Raw genomic sequence first — 22,894 nt, forward strand, 5'->3', positions numbered from 1 at the left:
GGGAAGACATGTGGTGATCTATGGGGCTCTGTCTGCTTCATGCGTGGATGGATATTCAAGCACGTGGATGCTGAGCCTTGTCTGATTCCCTCTGACAGGCTAGTTATCAGCTCAGTTTTGAGGTCTCCAACTTCTCTTTGAGGGTGTGGGACCAACCCTGGAAAATGACTCCTAGAGTAAAAATCTGTAGCAAGAGAATCCCAGGCCACGCAGTCACAAGTGAGGAGGCTGGATAGAGGGAAGGAAACACACCCAGAGTGGAAGCCTGGCTACACCTACAACCCCACACAGATGCACAGACAAAGCAGTGTGGAGAAACACTCACGCCAGGGTGATGACACTAAAATCCAGCCAGTTCCAAGGATCTCGCAGGTAAGTGAACTCATTTAGACAAAATCCTCTTGCCAGTATCTTTATCAAGGCTTCAAAGGTATAAATGACAGTGAAGACATACCTGGGAGGGAAGGCAGTGAAGGAATATTAACTGTGCCTTGGAGAGAGCTCAGGGAGGGAGGGGCTGTGATTGTTCCAAAGGAAAATATACAAAGATCATCACCAAGGTGGGAAGGGGGAGAAGGTGAGGTAAGGAGATGGGACACAGACTGAAGAACTCAGAGGAATCACACAGATGGGTGGGGCGGGGAGGGAAGTTTGTGGATGATCAGCAGCCACTGCTCCTCTGAAGGTAGGCAGAGGGAGATGGCATGACCCCTGCAATGATGTTCTGAACAAAGTTTCTCCTGCTCCATGAGGTTCCCTGAGGCTTCCTGCCCCGAGAGAAGCTTCAGCTCCTCTCTGAATTCGTTGATGGTGGAAGCTACCAAAGAAGGAGGAGGCTGGCTACATCCCTCCTCTCCAGACGGCTCTGCTTCCAACTGTCTTTTCTTCTCACATCATGCCTGGTCTGCTGGCATTTCTGGCTGCAGGGATTCCAGTCTAAGAGCCATATAAAGCAGTGAACGACTAGGTGTCATGGAAGAAAAAAGCATCTAAATTCACAGACATTTTCTCAGGAGGATGGATCCAGTTAGAGGATGTCATCTCAAAACAGCTCTTTTTGTTTTCTGCTGGATGCTTTGTGGGTTTGGATTTGAAGATGGATCTGAAGCAGAGGTTGAGAATAGGGTAGTGCTTCTGAAGTGTTCAGAAGCCCTCAATCACCTATAGTGGTTCTCAAACTCTAGCACACATTTGACCCCCTGGAGGGCTTGTTGAAGCATAAATTTCTGGGCTCTATGCCCAGAGTTTCTGTTTCAGTAAGTCTGGGGTAGGGCCCAAGAATTTGCATTTCTAACAAGTTCCCAGAAGAGGTTAATGCTGCTGGCTTGGGGAGTTCCATGGTTCTACCTTTTTAGAACGATTGACCAAAGCGGTTCAGATGCATGCATACACCACACCTACTACTGGATATATTACCTTTTTCAAATTGTAACATTATAAATGTAAACTCTAATATGAAAAATGAAAAGACTTTTGGTTTAATATGGCAGATTGAACATATGTGTTTACCTCCATCCTCTCCGAAATCCTTCTTAAATGATAGTAAAAGGAATTTTTTAAATAGCGTAAATTCACTAGGACAATGATGATGGAGAACAAAACAGCATTTTGGAAATTAGCATGGAAACAGATGAGTGATAACTGACAGCAGACCTAGAAAGCTGAAGCCTTAAGCTGGAAGTGGGGGAAGTCCCAGAAGCAAGTCAACCTACATGGCAGAGCAGCTTAGGACTTGAGGATGAAAATACCTCTGAAAGTGGGGTTTGGCGAGATGATGGCAAGTGTGGCTGAAAGGGCAGTTTCAAAGTCTTTATAAGAAGCAGTTGGGCTTTTTTTTTTTTTTTTTTTGTCTTTTTGCTATTTCTTGGGCCGCTCCCGCGGCATATGGAGGTTCCCAGGCTAGGGGTCTAATTGGAGCTGGAGCTGCTGGCCTACGCCAGAGCCACAGCAATGCAGGATCGTTAACCCACTGAGCAAGGGCAGGGATCGAATCCGCAACCTCATGGTTCCTAGTCGGATTCATTTACCACTTCGCCACGACGGGAACTCTGAAGCAGTTGGGCTTGCTAACCTCATTCCATACTACCATTCAGGGAGGAAGTAACTCCTCTCATCTGGAAATAGACTGAACAAGAGAGAGACAGAATTGCATCCTGAAAAAGGAAAAATCTCTGGAAAAGAGCTATGCATCACGCCTAGAGAACATCCAGACCAGACTGAGGCAGATGAGGGACTCTAAGAGGGATTTCCCCAAGAAAAATGGAAACTGATGGATAACCTGCTACAGTCAAGTAAACTGAATGAAACCTCTGGGAAAGAGTTTCAAAGCAAATTAGTGGTAAATAAATAGAAAACTGAGCAAATGAAGAAATGAAATCCTTATTAACTTCAGAGAAAGCAAAAAAATTGCACAAAAAGGAAATGTAACCAAAGTATACTGCATGATACAGCCGTGAACAGTATTTGCTTAGTAACACTATTGTATAATCATATATGCAGTCAAACAATGTACATATTATCTGATTATCTAACCAAAAATTATAATAAAACTATAATGGGAAGATGAGTGTGAGAGGAAATCAACATGGGTATGTGGAACTAATCCATTTTTTTCCATAACAAGGCTAATAGGTAATACCTAACATAGAAAAGTTTTTCTAAATAGTAGTCTGAATATATTTTTAGAGATAAGGAGGTATCAGAAGAAAGCAGTAAAAACCGCTGAGAGTGGTGGCCTCTGGAATTATGGGATTAGGGGTGAGAAGATGAGAAATATGAAATTGTGGTTTTTGTTAGAATCTTTATGGACTTATGTGACCTTTTAAACCATAGATCTGTACATCTTAAATAAAAGTAAAAATCAAAACAAAATGTGAATAGCAGTAACTTTTTTTTTTTTTTCCCTATCTGTGAGAGGAGAAATCGCATTTGAAATCATTCATGACGAATCTATATCTGTCTGGGTAGCTGATAGAGCTGTCAGCTGCCATAGCTTGTTGGGTTCCCCCCACTCTTTATGTTTTCTGAATTAGAAAATCTTAACTCAGAATTATAGGTTGTTGTGACGTTTTGACAGATATTTCTGGCCTTTCAGATCAAACACAGATCCAAAAATTATGGGAGAGTTGTCTCTAAAGACTATGTTCAGTGTTTCACCAGAGGACCAGGGCCCCAGCTTAGTGCTGCTGAAAGCTAGAAGGTTAAAGGTCTCAGCTTGGGAGGCAGCGGCTGATGGAATCACAGCCTCTCTGGTGGCATTTGCCTCACCAGGTATTTCTGCATGTTCAGTTGCAAAGATGGATGTGATTTCTAATATGTGAAGGCATATTTTTAATATTTTTCCTGATGAAGAAAATCATCGGTTTTGGGAAAAAGTCGAACTCCTAGCCACTGAGCTACGTGCACCACTGTTCAGTTCTAAGAAGTCATGATGTCCAATCATTTAAAAATCCTGGGAGTTCCCATCGTGGCGCAGTGGTTAACGAATCCGACTAGGAACCATGAGGTTGCGGGTTCGGTCCCTGCCCTTGCTCAGTGGGTTAACGATCTGGCGTTGCTGTGAGCTGTGGTGTAGGCTGCAGACGCGGCTCGGATCCCGAGTTGCTGTGGCTCTGGCGTAGGCCAGTGGCTACAGCTCCAATTCGACCCCTAGCCTGGGAACCTCCATATGCCGTGGGAGCGGCCCAAAGAAATAGCAAAAAGACAAAAAGAAATAAAAAATAAAAATAAAAATAAAAAAAATAAAAATAAAAAATCCTGATACTTAGACTCTGAAGTCAAAGATCCATGCTATTCAAAATCCTAAATGTATGACTGAGAAATGCCTCATGTATTCCTAGAAATGGTAATTTAAAAAATTTTACTCCTTATTTGAAAACACTGCAAACAATTTTTGTTTGCCAGCCAGAGCAGTTCAATGTGGAAAAGCATCTTGTACTCATTTTTTGTTTCAGCCCTGTAGGCTGAGCAGACATATATTAAATGGCCACAATCAGCTTGTAGTCACAACTTCTATGACATTCTTCAACAGCAAATCTGGGTCTGGAGGCAATGAACCCCCACTGTTTTCATCAATAAGATATAGACTACATTTGGAAGCAACATCTTCCATTGGTATAGCAATGCCTTTCCTTGCTGGCGATGTAGTGGGAGTTTCTTCAATATTAATTCAACCATTTTTTTGTTTGTTTATTTTTGTCTTTTTAGGACCGCACCCACGGCATATGGAGATTCCTAGGCTAGGGGTCTAATCGGAGCTGTAGCTGCTGGCCTACACCACAGCCACAGCAACACCAGATCTGAGCTGTGTCTGCGACCTACACCACAGCTCATGGCAATGCCAGATCCTTAACCCACTGCTTGAGGCCAGGGATTGAACTGCAACCTCACAGTTCCTAGTCAGATTCGTTTCTATTGAGCCACAACGGGAACTCCTAATTCAACTATTTTTCAATTGTGGTGAAATACACATTACATAAAATTTACTACTTTAACCATTTTAAAGTATGCAATTCAGTGGCATTAAGTACATTCACAAAATTATGCAACCATCACCACTATCCATCTCCAGAACTTTTTCATCATTCCAAACAGAAAATCTGTACCCACTAAATAACTCCCCATTTCTCCCTCTCCAGCTTCCCGACAACCTCTATTCTACTTTCTGTATCCAAAAATTTGCCTATTCTAGGTACCTCATGTAAGTAGAATTAGATAACACTTGTCCTTTCATGTCTGGCTAATTTTACTTAGCACATTTTAAAGGTTCATCCATGTTGTGGCATATAGCAGAATCTCATTCCTTTTTAAGGCTGAATAATATTCTACTGTGTGTACATACCACATTTTGTTCATCCATTTATCTTTTGATGGGACATTTGGAAAGCTTTTGGCCATTGTGAATAATGCTGCTATGAACACTAGTATACAAGCTAATATACCTTTTTAAGTCCATTTTGGAATTTACAAAATAATCTTTAATGAAACCAGAAATATCTTCTTTTAAAAATCTTTTTAGGAGTTCCCGTCGTGGCACAGTGGTTAACGAATCCAACTAGGAACCATGAGGTTGCAGTTCAATCTCTGGCCTTGCTCAGTGGGTTAAGGTTCCAGCATTGCCATGAGCTGTAGTGTAGGTCGCAGATGCAGCTCGCATCTGGTGTTGCTGTGCCCTGGTGTAGGCTGGAGGCTACAGCTCAGGTTAGACCCCTAGCCTGGGAACCTCCATATGCCGTGGGAGTAGCCCTAGAAAAAGCAAAAAGACAAAAAAAAAATCTTTTTAAATAGGACAAAAAGTCACTGAGTGCTTCACTCTCACATATATGGTGAATATGTACTGACAATTTATCATTTTACTCAACTCTAAAGTAAAACATCTGCTTGTTTACATACATAACAGTCATGGATTTTATTTATTTATTTAAATCAAAGTATAGTTGATTTACAATGTTGTGACAATTTCTGCTATACAGCAGAGTGACTCAGTCATACATGTATGTATTCTTTTTTATATTCTTTTCCATCATGGTCTATATCCCAGGTGATTGGATTTAGTTCCCTATGCTATATAGTAGGATCTTATTGTTTATCAATTCTAAATGTATTAGTTTGCATCTACTAACTTCAAATTCCTGATCTATCCCACTCCCTCCCCCTAACAGTCATTAATTTTAAATGCCACCCACATGAAAAGAAATCCAATAGTTCTGATAAAGGAATTCTGATTATTTCTTGCTTGCTTTCCAACTACAATATTTGTCATTGATTTTGAAGCTGGTTCCATGTCTAACTAGCAAGAGTATAACTGTGTTTGGTTTTGCTATAAAGACAAATGATGACTATATAGTTTTCATGTTTTTCAAACTTTAACATCAAATTTTTTGACAATTTTGTACTGGAAATCCTTGTTTTGTGTTTGTACTAGAGACAGTTAATTGGTTCAGAAGTGAGGTTGGTAAACTTTATCAGAAAATTATATGGAGGGAGTTCCCTCATGGCTCAGCAGTAACAAACCTGACTAGTATCCATGAAGATGCAGGTTCGATCCCTGGCTTTGCTCAGTGGGTAAGGGATCCCGTGTTGCCGTGAGCTGAAGTGTAGATTGCAGATGTGGATCGGATCTGACATTGCTGTGGCTGTGGCATCGGCCAGCGGTTATAGCTCTGATTCAGCTCCTAGACTGGGAACTTCTATATACTGTGGGTGCAGCCCTAAAAAGACAAAATAATAATAATAACAATAAGAATAATATGGAAGTTTTGGTAGCTTTCTATTATTATTTGATAAAAATGTTAACAGATAATAAACTTGGTACTAGGACAAAAGGATCATTGATCCAAAAAAATTTAATTATCATTTTTCACTGTCATACTCCGTTTTCTTATTTATTTTTATCTGCCTTTGTGAGATTATCCACATCCATTGTCCACTTGTCTCTTGATGTACAGATTCAGGCTTTATGGTTGTGAAAGAGATCATTCATTACTTTTATTTGTAAGCTAATTTCATATTGTAGAATTTATTTTTCTATTTTCATCCCTATTGTTATATTTCTCCAAACCACTTCTGAAATGATGGTTTATTTTTTGAATTGTGATATTATGCAATGGTAACAATGATAAATGCAAGTTTAACAAATGTAAATGTAGTGTCAGAAGACAATACCTTTGTTAAGATAAAGTATTCAAGATTAACTGAGTCAGTCCTTGAATCACATAAACTGCTTGCTTTTTTTGCTGGGGGGGCACACCCACGGCATATGGAAATTCCCAGGCTAGGGGTCAAATTGGATCTGTAACCACTGGCCTACCCCACAGCTATAGCAATGCCAGATCCCAGCCTCGTCTGTGACCTACACCACAGCTCATGGCAACGCCGGATCCTTAACCCACTGAGTGAGACCAGGGATTGAACCTGCATTCTCATGGATGCTAGTCAGATTTGTTTCCACTGAGCCACATGGGAACTCCCCTACACTGCTTTTGAGAACATAAAAAGTCAGAAAATCTACAAAAATTATGATTAATCGTAAATTTCAGATTCTTAAATCATCTGTTCATAAAATGATGGCATTGCTTTTTCTTCTGAATCTTTCACGTGATTTAGAGGCTACTGAGAGAATTCTAGTGACTAGTAGAGATCCTTTCATTACTTACTGAGAAATACTGTGGGATTTGTGGATCATAAGGTAGTTCTATATTCAGTTTTCTGAGGAACTTCCATACTGCTTTCCATAACGGTTGTACCAATTTACATTCCCACCAACAGTGTAGAAGGGCTCCCTTTTCTCCATACCTTCTCCGGCATATTTTTTGTAGACTTATTAATGATAGCCATTCTGACCGGTATGAGGTGGTAACTCATTGTAGTTTTGATTTGCATTTCTCTAATAATTAGTGATGTTGAATATCTTTTCATGTGCCTACTGGCCATATGTATGTCTTCTTTAGAGAAATGTCTATTTAGGTCTTCTGCCATTTTTCTATTGGGTTGTTTTTCGTTGTTGTTGTTGTTGTTGCTGAGTTGTATGAGCAGTTTGTTTATTTTGGAGATTAGCCCCTTGAACCATATGATCCAGCAATCCCACTTCTGAGTATATACCCAGACAAAACTATAATTTGAAATGATACACACACCCCTATGTTCACTGAAGCACTATTCACAATAGCCAAGACATGGAAGCAACCTAAATGTCATTGAGAGATGAATAGGTTAAGAAAATGTGGTACATATATACAATGGAATACTATTCAGCCATAAAAAGGAATGAAATAATGACATTTGCAGCAACATGGATGCAACTAGAGATTCTCATACTAAGTGAAGTGAGTCAGAGAGAAAGAAAAGCACCATATGATATCACTTATATGCAGAATTGAAAATATGGCACAAATGAGCCTATCTACAAAAGAGAAACAGACTCATGGACATAGAGAATGGACTTGTGGTTGCCAAGGGGGAGGGGATAGGAAGTGGGAGGGATGGGAGTTTGGGGTTAGTAGATGCAAATGACTGCATTTAGAATGGAGAAGCAATGAGGTCTTACTATATAGCACAGGGAACTATATCCAGTTTCTTGGGAAAAACCATGATGGAAAATAATATAAGAAAAAGAATACATATATATATGTATATATATATATTTTTTTTCTGGGTCACTATGCTGCACAGCATAAATTAACACAACACTGTAAATCAACTATACTCTAATTTAAAAGAAAACAAGCAAAAAAAAAAAAAAAGACATACTGTAGGGGATGGAAAGAGCTAAACTGTTCCGCAGAACAGAGTGAGAATTTGGAGTTCTCAGAGATAATACAGAAGGAAGACAGTGAGGCAGAGAGATGGAAAAGCAACCCAAAGGGACAGCTTATGTGAGAAGATTGTAAGTCAAACTCAGGTACCAAGATAGATCAAATGAATAAGCGTCATTTTTTTTTTCTTTTTTGGCTGCCCCACACCATGTGGAGTTCCTGGACCAGGGATCAGATTCAAGCCAAAGCTGCAACTTATGCCACAGCTGCAGCAATGCCAGATCTTTAATCCATTGTGCCGGGCCAAGGATTGAACCTGTGTCCCAGCCCTGCAGAGACTCTGCTAATCTCATTGCACTTACAGTGGGAACTTCCGAGCTAGATCAAATGAAATGCTAGCAAACTGAATCCAGCAGTGCTCAAGCTGGAACCATTAAAATAGATTAGCGGAGTTCCCATCATCGGTGCAGTGTTTAACGAATCCGACTAGGAACCATGAGGTTCGGTCCCTGCCCTTGCTCAGTGGGTTAGCGATCCGGCGTTGCCGTGAGCTGTGGTGTAGGTTGCAGACGTGGCTCGGATCCCGCGTTGCTGTGGCTCTGGCATAGGCCGGTGGCTACAGCTCCAATTGGACCCCTAGCCTGGGAACCTCCATATGCCGCGGGAGCGGCCCAAGAAATAGCAAAAAAAGACAAAAAAAAGATTAGCAAATTTATTAATGTAATCTACTATATTAACAAAGACTATGATAATCTTAAACACAGAAATATTGATTAAAAACCAACACTCATTCAAAATGAAACTCAAACCAAAAATGGAAAGTTCCATAACTTGACAAGGGGTAATTATGAGAACCCCATAGTCATCATGCTGATAGTGAAATATTAGAAGCATAATCTTTAGACGCAAGAGCAAAAGGAATATTCTGCTACTATAGCTTCAATTTAGCATTGTGCTGAAAGTCCTGGCCAGTTTAATAAGATAGGAAAAATAAAGTGGTATAAGGATCATACAGGAAGAAATAAGTTCATCATTATTTGCAAATGATATAATTGTTTAAATAGGAATTATTAAAGGAGTTCAGCAAGGTTACTGAATGAAAAACCAACATATAGAAAATTAATAACAGTAATTTATTTTAGAAATAAAAATAAATATTCAAAAGGGCAAACAAAATGATAATGTATCTAGAGATAAGATATGTAAGAACTTTACGGAAGACATCAAATGTTATAGAAGAATATAAAAGGAGGTTTATATGAATTGGGAGATACAACTATATATGTTGTAAATGTGGCAATTCTTCCTGTGATGATAAATTCAATGCATTTACAATCAAGGTTTCAGCATATTTGTAAGAAAAGAGCTGAAAAATCTGATCCTTAAATTGATACGGAAAAGTAAATAAACAGGAAGAGCCAACATAATTTTTAAGAAGACAAGTTAACTGGGATGCTATGATCAACCAGGTCAAACATTATTATAAATCATTTAGGTTCTGTGGTGTTGATTCAAGGAGTGATGCAACAGATTATTAGGAGAAATAGACTTGAATACACATGGGAATCTGGTGCATGAATTAGTAGAAGGAATCATTCAGGAAATAATCTATTAAAAATGGTGTTGTGAATAATCCATATGGAAAAATATTAGAAGCTTATCACACACCATGCACACACACACAAAAGTCTAGGAGGATGAAATATCTAAATGTAGAAAGAAATATTATGACTTTTAGAAGAAAATACAGGAAAATATCTTATCGAACATTTCGCAGTGATAAAAAATTACCAAATGGATGCATGTATCCATTTAGATAAATCTCAAAAACACAATATTGATTTTTAAAGCATCAGCTAAAGCATGCATATAATATGATATCATTCATATGAATTTGAAAAGACAGAAAATAATACTTTATGTCTGTGCTGTCAGCTACCCATCTTCCTGTCTTCAACTTCATTTCACCATTCTTTTCCAAGGAAGATAACATTTATCTTTCCACTGTGCTTTTTCCTACAGCCAAATTGCTGTATTTTGTCAAATTTTTTTTCCAGATTCTCAGTATGTTTAGTGACGGGTGCCCCATGGACATCAAAGGGCCCTTTCAATGACACTCTGTGAGTTCAGGGGGTCGGGAGGGTGGAAAAGTTTTGCTCTGGATGTTGTTTACACTTTTTCCATTCCTTAGCTTTCCATCTTTTCATCTCATTCTGGGGACCAATCTGACATTTTGACATTTCTCCACTTTGGCTCAATGGATCTCTAGTTTCTTTCCAGCACAAGGGGGTACTTTCAAAAAAAAGGAACACACACATATGGAATGGAATATATATATACAGATATAGATATAAAATCTTCTCTCAAGCAGACAGGTGGGCAGGCAGTCAGGGAGGCAGGTAACAGGGAAGCAGGTAACAGGTAACAAGAAGCAGGTAACAGAGCAAAGCTAATGTTTGAGGGGTTGGTAATGGCAGGGAGGGGAGATAGGGATGGGAACCACTTGTGTTTAAAAGACTGTATCAAGAACATGGCTATAAAATTGGCTCCTGGTGTTACACTGACTATAATTTAATTTTTACTGAAAAATACACAGCATGATACATGCAGTCTCAGTCTATCCCAAGGATGTTTACTCTGTCCCTCTGGGCTCCCAGCAACAGTGGGTGCTATCAGTTTCATTTCAAAAATAAAATCTGGAGTCTGAATATTTTCTTGAGGCCAATGATGCTGAACATCACCCAATACCTGTCACACACAGTTCTAGAACTAGGACCAGCCAGGTTTATTTTTATCTTTTCTATTTTTTAAAGTGTGTTTATAAAGGAAATTTTATCAATAATTTAATTAATATAAAATTTGACAGAATAGATTTAATAATTAGTGAGAATGGAGATTGGTACAACTTTGGAAGATGATTTGGCAATATCTCAAAAATTAAAATTGTACATTACTTTTAAAAAAAAAAATTGTGCATCCCTTTGACCCAGCAAATCCACTCATAGGAATTCATCTCTCACATTTAACCACATTGTGTGGGTGAAGATACATGTATATGGATATTCACCAAAGAATAATGATGGCAAAACATGAGGATTTGTTGATTATGATAAACACAAATACCTATCACTAGAATAAGAATTAAATGAATTTTGCTTCATCCATGCAAAATCTTTTCAATCAATTTCTACAAAACATACTGGGATTTTTATAAGGATTTCATTGAACATATAGATTAATTTCTGACATTATAATAATGGTGAGTCTTCTAATCCATTGAATTTATTTTGATACTTTAAAATTTTTCTCAATAATGTTTTGTCTGGGAGTTCCCATTGTATTGCAGCAGAAATGAATCCAACTAGTATCCATGAGGATGCAGGTTCGATCCCCGGCTCAGTGAGTCAGGGATCCGGTGTTGCCGTGAGCTGTAGTGTAAGTTGCAGATGTGGCTGGGATCCCACATTGCTGTGGCTGTGGAGTCGGCCAGCAGCTGTAGCTCCGATTTGACCCCTAGCTTGGGAACTTCATATGTGGAGGATGCAAGCCTAAAAAGCAAAAAAAAAAAAAAAAAAAAGTTTTGTCATTATCAAAATACTTTATACTGTTTTTTTTTTTTTTCAGTAAACAGGTCCTGTGCATGTTTTCTTACAATAGCTTTTGAGTTTATTCTACTGTTTTTTTATTTTCTAATGAATTAACTTTTTCTCTTTAAATTATTCACTTTTTTTGTTTCTTGTCCTTTTACAGTTTTATGTTAGGTACTTAAATAATTTTCTCTCTCTCTCTCTTTTTTTTTTTTTTTTTGCTGATATAAATACTCTCTGCTTCAATGTTATGGACTATCCCCTAAGCACATCTTTAACTGCACTCTTTTGTTCTGACTAAAGTTTTTTAAATTTTTTTCTTCCCTGGAAATTCTATAATTTTGGTTTGTATCATTTCTTCAATCTAAGAATTCTTTTTTTTTCCCCCCAGTGGCAATGCCAGATCCATAACATGCCGCACCACAAGGGAATTTCCCATCTAAGAAATCTTTGGTTTTAAAAGTTACCAAATGGTAAGTCCTTTCTCTCTCTCTTTTTTTCTTTTTTGCTTTTTGGGGGCTCACTCGGGGCATATGGAAGTTCCCAGGCTAGGAGTCGAATTGGAACTGTAGCTGTCAGCCTACACCACGCAACAGCAACTCGAGATCCCAGCCGTGTCTGCGACATACACCACAGCTCACAGTAACGCCGGATCCTTTAACCCACTGAGTGAAGCCAGGGATCCAACCTGCGTCTTCATGGATCCTAGTCAGATTCATTAACTGCTGAGCCATGAAAGGAACTCTTTTTTTTTTTTTGGTAATTATTTTCTCATTTTATTGCAATGTAATCAGGGAATATTTTCTTTATTATTTCTACTTTTTGAAATTTATTAAAGTTCTATTGTTTAATATTTGGCCAATTTCTATGGTTATTTTTCAGGGAATATAGTTTGAAATGTATTAATTAGATCTTATTAGTTGTGTTATTACTCTGACCACTATATTTTGTATACTTTTTATACAATTGATCTGATTAGAGTTGAAAGAAATTGGCTACATTTTTCTATCCCTATAATGTTTCTGCCTACATACCCCAATATTCTTTTAATTTTTGATTTATGAACATTGTTGCCACATTATTTGTTGCAAAGATATACATTACTGTTATGGATTATTTAGCATTACAGGATGTTATTTTTGTCCTGTTTAATAAGCTTTGGCCTAAATTTCACCTTCTCTGATATGAAAATCATGCCTCCTGCTCTTTCTGTTTGCCTTTGCTTACCTATATCTTTGACTGTTTTAAAATTTTGATCTTTCTCTATCATTTTGAGTGGTATATTTTTTAGTCAACATAGAGTTCAATATTGCTTTGTTATATAACATGATTTTTTTAAACAGATGAGTAAAACCATTTATATTTATTGACATGATAAATTTACTTGGTCATAGTTTGCTTATATTACTTTTTGTTATGTTTTTAATAATTTTAAAAATATTTCATTGTCTGGTATATTTTATTTGCTTTATTTTTTTCGTTATGATTCTAACTTTAGAGGAGTTTTTATTTTAGTTTTTGTGGTTGCCTTAAAAGTATACATTTGTAATTAAAACCATGTAATACATTGCCTTTGGTATGCTATCTCTTTAACTAATATATCTTATTTCCATTAATTCTCTTTCCTTCCCCTCTGTTTTATCCATCATCTGATTGTACTTAATAAGATCTTTTTCCTGCTTACCTTTATACTGTTAAATGGAATTATTTTTCATTCCTTGATATATGAACTTTAAAGAATGCTCTTTAACTTCTTGCTATCATAGAAGCAACAATAAGTGAACATATACTGCTCTCATGTTCTTCCTTTTTTCTAGTCCCAGTTTTTGCTATTTGTACCATGTCAACATTTTCAGGGCCTCTGGGTTTTAGGGGGTTAAATACCTTGATCCTCATTTTTATCCCTCTCTGCAGGCACTATCATTTAACAAGCCCTGGTCTGCTGAGTCATTTACCAATCCTCCGCCCACTTTTGGTCTTCTGAGATTGTTTTGACATCTTTTGTCCTCTGTGCTTTCCTTTCTACTTCTCTTTGTTCTTGTATATTTATACTGTTCTTATTCCCATGCTGTCATTTTACTGGCATTTTGAGAGGGTTGGGGTAAAACATATTCAAGCTATCTTCCATATTTAACCAGAATCCCCAAATAACTTTTGAGAGAAAATGCTTTGCATTAAAAGTTTAAAAAGGATAGAAATTTTACATGCTATATCATCTGTGCATATATATATATATATATATATATATGCATATATATATAGAGAGAGGTACAGAAATACAGAAATAAAGAGAGAAAGAGAGAAAGATACAGAGACAGGGAAAGAGAGACAGAGAGACAGAAAGAAAGAGAACTAAAATACTGACAGTGACTTATCTATCTAGTAACTATCTTCTGACATATTTTCCAGTATTCTGCACTTTACACAATGGTCATTTATTTTAAAATTATTTTTTTAAAGCTTTTCATTACGATGTGTAACATGCATAATGAAAGTCCACATGAAACATAAACTAGTTGTAAAATGAATGCCTGTGTATTAGTCAGCTCAGGCTGCCATATCAAAATACCATAGGTTGAGTAGTTAAACAGCAAATATGTATTTTATTATAGTTCTAGATGCTGGTGCCAGTGTGATCAGTCCTCTTCCTGGCTTGGTAAGGGCAATTTCTAGCTGTGTCTTCACACTGTGGGAGAGAGAGCTCTGGTGTCCATTCCCCTCTTATATAAAGGTACCAGGTCTGTTGGATCACAGCCCTGCCCTACGACCTTATTTAACTTTAACTGCCTCCTTAAAGGCCCTTTCTCTGGTACAGTTACACAGTGCAGGGGTGGTGGCAGTTAGGCCTTCAACACATGAATCTGGAGAGTGGGGGAGCCAGGTACACTGCTCAGTCCACAGCAGCTATGTGACAGTTAGTCATGTCACGAAATGGAACATTTTGAGCACTCACAAGCCCCTTCCTTCCTCTGCCCTAAAGGTTAGTACTTCCTTAATTTGGGGTATTTTTTCCTGCCTTTTTAATTTATATTTTACTTCCAAAGTATGCATCCTGAAATGAAATAGTTAAGTTTTGCTTGTTTTTGAATTTTGTGTAAATGTAATCATATTTCGGCAATCTTTTGTGTATGGCTTTTTTTGTTGTTGACTATTATGTTCTTAAGACTCATTCCCATTGTGGAACTATAGTTTATTTATATTTATCACTGTACATTATCCACTTTTAAGAGATCCTACTGTATAGCACAGGGAATTATATCCAATCTCTTGGGATAGAACATGATGGAATATGAGAAACAGAATGTATATATATATATATATTACTGAGTCACTTTTCTGTACAGCAGAAGCTGGCACAACATTGCAAATCAACTATAATTTCAAAAAAGAATATAGTAGAAATAGTTAAGGTACTCAAAAATGTATGGACATTTTGGTGGTTTCCAATTTGGGGCTTTCATGGGGAATGTTCATGAACTTTCTCGCAGCTGTATCCTGGTACCCGTAAGTATATTTTTCTGTTGAATGTATGTACCTAACAGTATAACTAGAGGATTACAGTGTGTGTATGTGTTTTTACCTTAACTCGATATTATCCACTGGTTTCCAAAGAGGTTGTACACATTTATATTCCCACCAGCAATATATGACTTTCTGCTGTTCTGTATTTTTTCTCAATATTTGGTATTGCCACAATTTAGAATTTTCCTCATCTAATGAATGTATAATTATCTTTCAGTGTGATTTTATTCATATTTCCTTTATTAAGAAAAGGGTTAAAAATATTTTCATATATTTACTGACCATTTGGATTTCTACTTTTGTGAAATATCTATTTAATTTTTTTGTTCATTTTCCAGTTAGTTTCTCTGACATATTTCTAACTGATTTGTAAGGTCTCATTATTTTGGACAGAAATACTTTTTAGGTACATGTGTTGCAAATATCTTCTACTCAGTATTAATCTTATTTTTTCACTCTCATAGTCTTCTGTTGAACAGAAATTCATAATTTTGGCATAAAAATGTATCAGTTTTCACATGTAATAAGCCTTTTCCTAATCTGAAGTCATGAAGACATTTTCCTTTGTTTTTAGACCTTCTAAAAACTTTATGTCTTTGTTTTTCACAAATAAATTTAGATCTTAATCCACCTAAAATTGATTCTTTTTTTTTTGTCTTTTTTTTTGCCATTTCTAGGGCCGCTCCCACGGCGTATGGAGGTTCCCAGGCTAGGGGTCCAATTGGAGCTGTAGCCTCCGGCCTATGCCACAGCCACAGCAACACGGGATCCGAGCCGTGTCTGCAACCTACACCACAGCTCACGGTAACACCGGATCCTTAACCCACTGAGCAAGGCCAGGGATCGAATCCGCAACCTCATGGTTCCTAGTCGGATTCGTTAACCACTAAGCCACGATGGGAACTCCTAAAATTGATTCTTATTGATAGCATAAGTTAGATACTCATTGTGATTTTTATGTTTGGATTCCTAATTTGTCAGCATCATTTGCTGAAGTCTGCCCTTTCCCTGCTGTTCTTCAGTACCACTTTTCTTACCAATTCAAGGTCTGTATGTGCACTGGCTTGTTTACGGGCCAACTACTCTGTTCTACTGGTCTGACTAATCTTATGCCAATGGCACACTGTTTCAATTATTGGAGCTTTATAGTAAATCTTGATATCCAGTACAGCACATTATTTTCTCCCACCTTGTTTTTCTGTCTCAAAAGTGTCTTGGCTATAATTTGCTCTTTGCATTTTCAAATAAATCTTAGAGCCAGTTTGTCAAGTTATTCAAAAAAAAACCCATTGGGATTTTGATTGGAATCACATTAAATTTATTAGTCATTTTGGGGAGTTTTAAAATATTGTGACTTTGAATCTAAGAATATAATACATCTCTCCATTTGATAGGTTTTCTGTAATATCACTTAATGTTTTTATAATTTCTTTGTGGAGAATTTACTCATACTTTGATAATCTCATTTCTAGAAACTTGATTTTTTTTTTGTCTTTTGTTGTTGTTGTTATTGTTGTTGTTGCTATTTCTTGGGCCGCTCCCGCGGCATATGGAGGTTCCCAGGCTAGGGGTCGAATCGGAGCTGTAGCCACCGGCCTACGCCAGAGCCACAGCAACGCGGGATCCGAGCCGCGTCTGCAACCTACACCACAGCTCACGGCAACGCCGGATCGTTAACCCACTGAGCAAGGGCAGGGACCGAACCCGCAACCTCATGGTTCCTAGTCGGATTCGTTAACCACTGCGCCAGGACGGGAACTCCGAAACTTGATATTTTTAACTGCCAGTGCAAATGGTATTCTGTTTGTTGCTAGCATATAGATATACAAATGATTTATGTATATTAATTTGTACTTTTATTAATTCCAATAGTTTATCTCTAGATTATATTGATTATTTTATGCACACAACCACATTATCTGTCAATCAAAGCATCTTTGGTACTTCTTTCCTTATTCTTATACCTTTTATTTCTCTTCCTTGTCTTACTACACTGGCTAGGATCTCCTTTACAAAGCTGAACAGAATTGATGAAACAGACATCTTTGTTTTTTTTTTTTTTAATCTTTTGACCTCAAAGAGAAAGTTTGCTGTGTTTCACAATTAAGTATGATATTTGCTCCTTTTTTCTTATAGTTTTAAATCATAAACAGATACCAAACATTATTAAATGATTTTCAGCATCAATTATGATGACCACTTGATTTTCTTTAATTTATTAATAGAAATAAGCACATTTCCTATTGTATCATGTATTAGTGTTACAGTCAGGAAAAGATAAAAATTTAAAAGTTGGAAAAAGAGAAAGCTCTACAGACCTCCTACTATTATACCAAAAATATGACAGGTTTGAGCTGGGCTGGCATCCCTCCCAGATGTGTTGATGCACTATGTTTTTGGAAAGTCCCCATAGTCCGAAACTACAGAGATTCCACCATTAACCCAGGGTGATAGCATAATCTCAGGAATATTAAGGTCACTTTGAAGTATATGAACCAAGATAGTTTCAGCAGCTGCATTCATGGATGATTTTCTGAATATGTTTCAGGATAATTTGTTTTTAGTTCCACCTCAATTTTGTTCCTGCCTCTCTTTCTGAGTAGGACTTCCCTCAACTTCATTTAGGTGTGCACATGGCAAGTGAGGTTGTGGGGTGGGGGCAGCAGGGGAGGGAAATGGGGGCTCATCTGCCCAGGTCACCACAGACCAGTGAAATCAGACCCTCTGGAGCTGGGACCCAGGCAACAATATTTTACAAATATCCCCAGGGGATTCCAATGGGTAGCCAAGGTTGAGAACCACACATCTATAGCTCTTTGAAGCTGAAAACCATATGTGTATGTAAGAAACAAAGTCCACAGAGAGGAAGATATCTAGCCATTGCAAAGTCAGATAGACAATAGGACTCTACATTACCCAAATAAGACCCAGCAGGATGAATAAGAGAAAGTGGCTGCCAGTGAAGGAAGAGAAATAGGGGGCAAAAAGGAAAGCCTTAAGAATGGCAGCAAATCTACTCACTCGATTCTCTCTGGCAGTTCCGATTGGGTCATGCCAACACAGTTGACCAAAATAGTGATGGTTATAAATACACTGAACCACCTGAGAGGTCTGTGTTAAGGAAAAGCTGAGAGTCACCATGTTTTCCTGATATCATCTATGATCACCTTGACAGTGAATTGATTAAATTCGTAACTCTTAGCTATGAATTTAATCAATTAAATTCGTAACTCTTAGCTATCATCTTGTCACAACACAAAACAACGGTTAACACTTACTAAGTGCCTGCCCTGGGCTGAATACCTTGTCCAGATTATTTCTAATACAGCTAACCTACAGATGGATATTATTATCTATACATTGGAGCTAAGAAAACAGGATGACAAAGCTAAAATATTTTTCCAAGTTCATTTAGCTAGTCAACCATGGTGCTGAGATGCGGACTCAGATTGTCTGATAACAGAACCCTGAGCAAGATGAAAGGAAACAGAATACCTTCCTAGAAATGTCCTTCTGTCCCGACACCTGCATTTCACTATACAATAAGGCCTGAAATTTCATCCAGCAAATGTCTCTTTTTTCCTAAAAGGCAAAAAGAATGTAGTAATGCCCCCAAACTCTAGTTTCATTTTCTGCTGTTTCAGTTACCTGTGGTCAATGGTGGTCTGAAAATATTAAGTGGAAAATTACAGAAATAATCATATGTTTCAAATTACCCTTCATTCTGAGTATCAGGATGACATCTAGGCCTTCCCACTCCCTCCCACCAGGCATCCCCAACCATCAACATCATCATGGCTCCAACCCTAAGCAGTAGACCCTGCCTCTAACTTATCATCAAGATGTCAATAGTAACCTGATGCTATTTCACAATGCCTACATCATTCACCTCATCTCATCTCCTCACATGGTGTTTTATCATTGCACATCATCAAAACACAAGAAGGGTGAGTATAGCACAATAAGATATTTTTAGAAAGAGACCACATTCACCTAACTTTTATTACAGTGTTTTGTTATTGTTCTGGGGTTTTTTTTGCTGTTGTTGTCTTTTTGCCTTTTCTAGGGCCACTCCTGCGGCATATGGAGGTTCCCAGGCTAGGGGTCTAATACAAGCTGTAGCCTCTGGCCTACGCCACGGCACAGCAATGCCAGATCTGAGCTGCGTCTGTGACCTACACTACAGCTCATGGCAATGCTGGATCCTTAACCCACCGGAGCAAGGCCAGGGATTGAACCCGCAATCTCATGGTTCTTAGTCGGATTTGTTAACCACTGAGCCACATCAGGAACTCCATTATTGTTCTATTTTGTTGGTTGTTATTGCTATTAATCTCTTACTGTGCCTAATTTATAAGTCAACCTTTATCATAGGTATGTATAGAGAAAAACACATAGGGTTCAGTACTGTCTGTGGTTTGGAACGTATTTCCCATGGATAAGGGGAGACTACTACATTCCTAGAAGTTAGAAATAAGGGGAGGGCTACACACATTCCTGGGAATTAGCCTGGTCAGATTGTTTTTCTAACCTAGATGGAGTCACACAGAGGAAATGGACATCTGGTTAGAAATAGTGGAAGCAGAAACAGGGAAGTGAATTGCTGGCTCAAAGAGAAAATTCTGAACATGGTTATGCTGTTGTGAAGAGCTCTGAATAATAAGAGAGGAGGATCTTAGAGGAGAGTTGGGGGAAAAGGGATTACCAGAAGGGGATGGAGACACTGAAAAGGAAAATGAGTGGAAGGAAGTAAACATATGGGGAAGAAATGTTGGTGGGAAAGTCTAAAGATAAATTTCTCCCATTGGACATTTTGCTGAGGACTAGCTGAGTTCCTAACAATTTCTTCCTAAATAAAAACAATGCCTGAAGTTAAGCTTGACCTACAGAGAGAGTGAACCACTCATCTTCCATAATTTCAATTTGAGCAGAAGTATCTAAATCTATTTTAGTTTTCTGTAAATGCCTTTAATGTGCCCTGTTTTATAGTTACTTAGGAACACATCTATTTTGAAAAGGGAAATTCTACTAATTAAACCACATTTTCCTGTTGACTTATAATTAAATCAAGAAATGTATGCACATGGGGGGAAATGTTAACCCAAGGATTAAATTAAAATCGTATCTCCAACCCCATAAACCTTTAAAAGAATGATATACTCTGATAATGTTACTTGTGAAAACATGCGTGCACAGCAAATTTGATTAGAATTATGATTTTGGTGACTATTAAGAGATTGAGAATTCCATACCTTGAGGAATATCTGGAGTGATGAAGTTACCAAATTCATGAGATTTAAATATATAAATGCAGACTTTTGTGAGGAGACCTTTAACAGCTTTTCTATCCAGCTTGGACTTCACCCATCAATTATGTACTCATCAAATCTCAAGATAAGAATATTTACAGGATACTTGGCTTTTTAAAGAGGTTTTACTTCTAATTAGTTTTTTCTTACTCAACTAGACATAATTCAAACAGGATAGATAAACAGGAGCTTGTATATTTCTGCTTTTCTTTTTTTGTAATTTTTGTGATTGCATATATTTTAAAGAAGCACCTAAGTAGATGACATACAGAGAGAATGAATTACCCTAATTCATTTCCATCAACTACCTTCTTACTTCCTTACTGCTGATACCGCTTTAAGCAGGGTGCAGGCTGGACCTTTTAACTAGCTGTGAGACCTTGAACAATTAATTGAGTTCAAGTTCAATCAAAAACTCTGAGTATCAGTTTCATCATCTGTAATATAGGGCTGCTAATCCTTTCTTCAAGGGTTTCTGTACCTATGATGATATTGATGCTTAGGAGGTTTTTTTAGCAAATAGGAACCTATTATCATCATTAAATACTCTTCCAGAGCATTATTAGGAAAGCCAAGATTGAATTAAGAAAATATGATTCCCACTGGTTGGCTATAAAGGTAAAACATATAAAGGGAAAATGTAATGCAACTCCATCAAGTAGTCAGTTTCATTCTGAGATGATTCTGTGCCAGGGCTACCAGCTACCTGAGTCCTGTCCAGCAATTTAGCGAGCTCCCCCAGAGTGTGAGGCAAGAGCTCCTTTTTATTGGACCCCCCCTAAGAAGAGACTGGCTACCATCTGCCAGGCAGCCGAGGCAAGGCTGTTCTTACAAATCAATCTCCTAGAAGCCAGGGCTGAATTTGTTATTAGGAACTTCCAATTTGGACAGTCACCAGGGAAGATTCTTGGAAACCAAGCCAAAGTCTCTTATTTGTCATAGTTTGGTTTGCCTTGGCAGGGAGGTGGGGCGGGGGGGGGGGGGGAGAGAAAGAAACAAAAGCTGGAGGCAGCTTCTGAAGGTTCCTAAAGCTATTAATTTAGTATAGACATTTTACTAACATGTCTCTAATTACTACATTCCCCAATGACATGAATCTCAGACTATTGACATTTTTGACCTGCTAGTAGTTTGGGGGTAACTTGTGCGATAGGCAAGTGCCCCATGACCAATGGGGCCCCACTGAGACAATTTTTGCTCTACCCTTTGTGGTCTGCTCTCTTTGCCCCCTAGGAAGAGCTCCTCTTTTGCCCAATAAGAAACCACTCTCCATCATGGCTAGGGCACAGAGTAAAAATCCATGCCTATTTCATCTGCCCCATGAATACTTGGGGCCTTCTTACTGGTTATTATGTTATGGGAAGAGCAGGCCACATATGGTGAAAATGTGTCTGGGTGCATCAGCAATCTCTCCTCATAAAGAGCATATTTTTCAAGTTGTGCATCCACAGGTAGGTCCAGACTAGTCTAGGTGAACCCAAGCTCACCTCTGGGTTGCATGAACACCTCTTCTGTCTTGGGACTGCTCTTGGGTGTTGATGCATTAAAACCACATTTAAAAAAATTAATAATCTTATTGTTTCAGGATTCAATTGGAGGAAGGCTTTGTTGTTAACCCCTGAAGAAGGTATTGGAAAGAGTAGGCAAGGCCTGATTCTATCGTGTGGAAGAGGCAGCTGTGCAAAGGATATGAGTGGACAGACACTTTGATGGCTGTTCTTCTGATCAGGTTGAAAGGACTGAATAACCACAGGGCCCGAGTGGCACTAAATCTGGAAATGGTCCTCCCTTTGTTCAGCACCATAAATGTCTAAAATAAAACACAACAGGAGGGGAACCTCCAGTGAGAAACATGCATCCTCACCCAACCAAGGGTTGAGTGTGAGATCATCCTAGTCTCGTGAGCAAGTAGGGCTCTGGAAACTGTGGGTCAATGAGAGGTAATTGGAAAGACAGAGAGTTAGGGAGGATCAGGAACTAAGAGTTGTATCCTCACGCTCCTAGTAAGACCTGAAGCCCCATGGCTGACTGCATCAGGATGGGACTCTGAGAGTGTCCAGTGAACAGACAGCTGACCCCAGGGCGGGTGAATGCATCATGCCCGTGGTAAGGTTTATGGCAGCAGAAGGATGGAGTTCTGGTTGCATGTAATTCCTCTTCTGCTTAGTGGATCATCCCTGGTCTGTGATGGTCCTTCCGTTTTCCACCTCCTAGGTCTCCTCTT

General features: G+C 38.3%; 1 protein-coding gene across 3 annotated transcripts in view; it reads right to left on the reverse strand.

Annotated features, from left to right (window-relative positions):
• Positions 1–22,894, reverse strand: part of SCN10A (sodium voltage-gated channel alpha subunit 10) — an 86,256-nt gene that overhangs the window by 61,517 nt on the left and 1,845 nt on the right. For all 3 annotated transcript variants that reach the window (XM_047754349.1, XM_047754344.1, XM_047754339.1), the window contains exons 2-4: positions 22,353–22,480; positions 18,383–18,463; positions 326–454 (exon numbers count right to left, since the gene is read on the reverse strand). In XM_047754349.1, coding sequence (XP_047610305.1) covers positions 326–454; positions 18,383–18,463; positions 22,353–22,480 — 338 coding nt within the window. The remainder of the gene's footprint in view (positions 1–325; positions 455–18,382; positions 18,464–22,352; positions 22,481–22,894) is intronic.

The sequence above is a fragment of the Phacochoerus africanus genome, chromosome 1, assembly GCF_016906955.1.
Source record: "Phacochoerus africanus isolate WHEZ1 chromosome 1, ROS_Pafr_v1, whole genome shotgun sequence".
NCBI classification, from domain to species: Eukaryota; Metazoa; Chordata; class Mammalia; order Artiodactyla; family Suidae; genus Phacochoerus; species Phacochoerus africanus.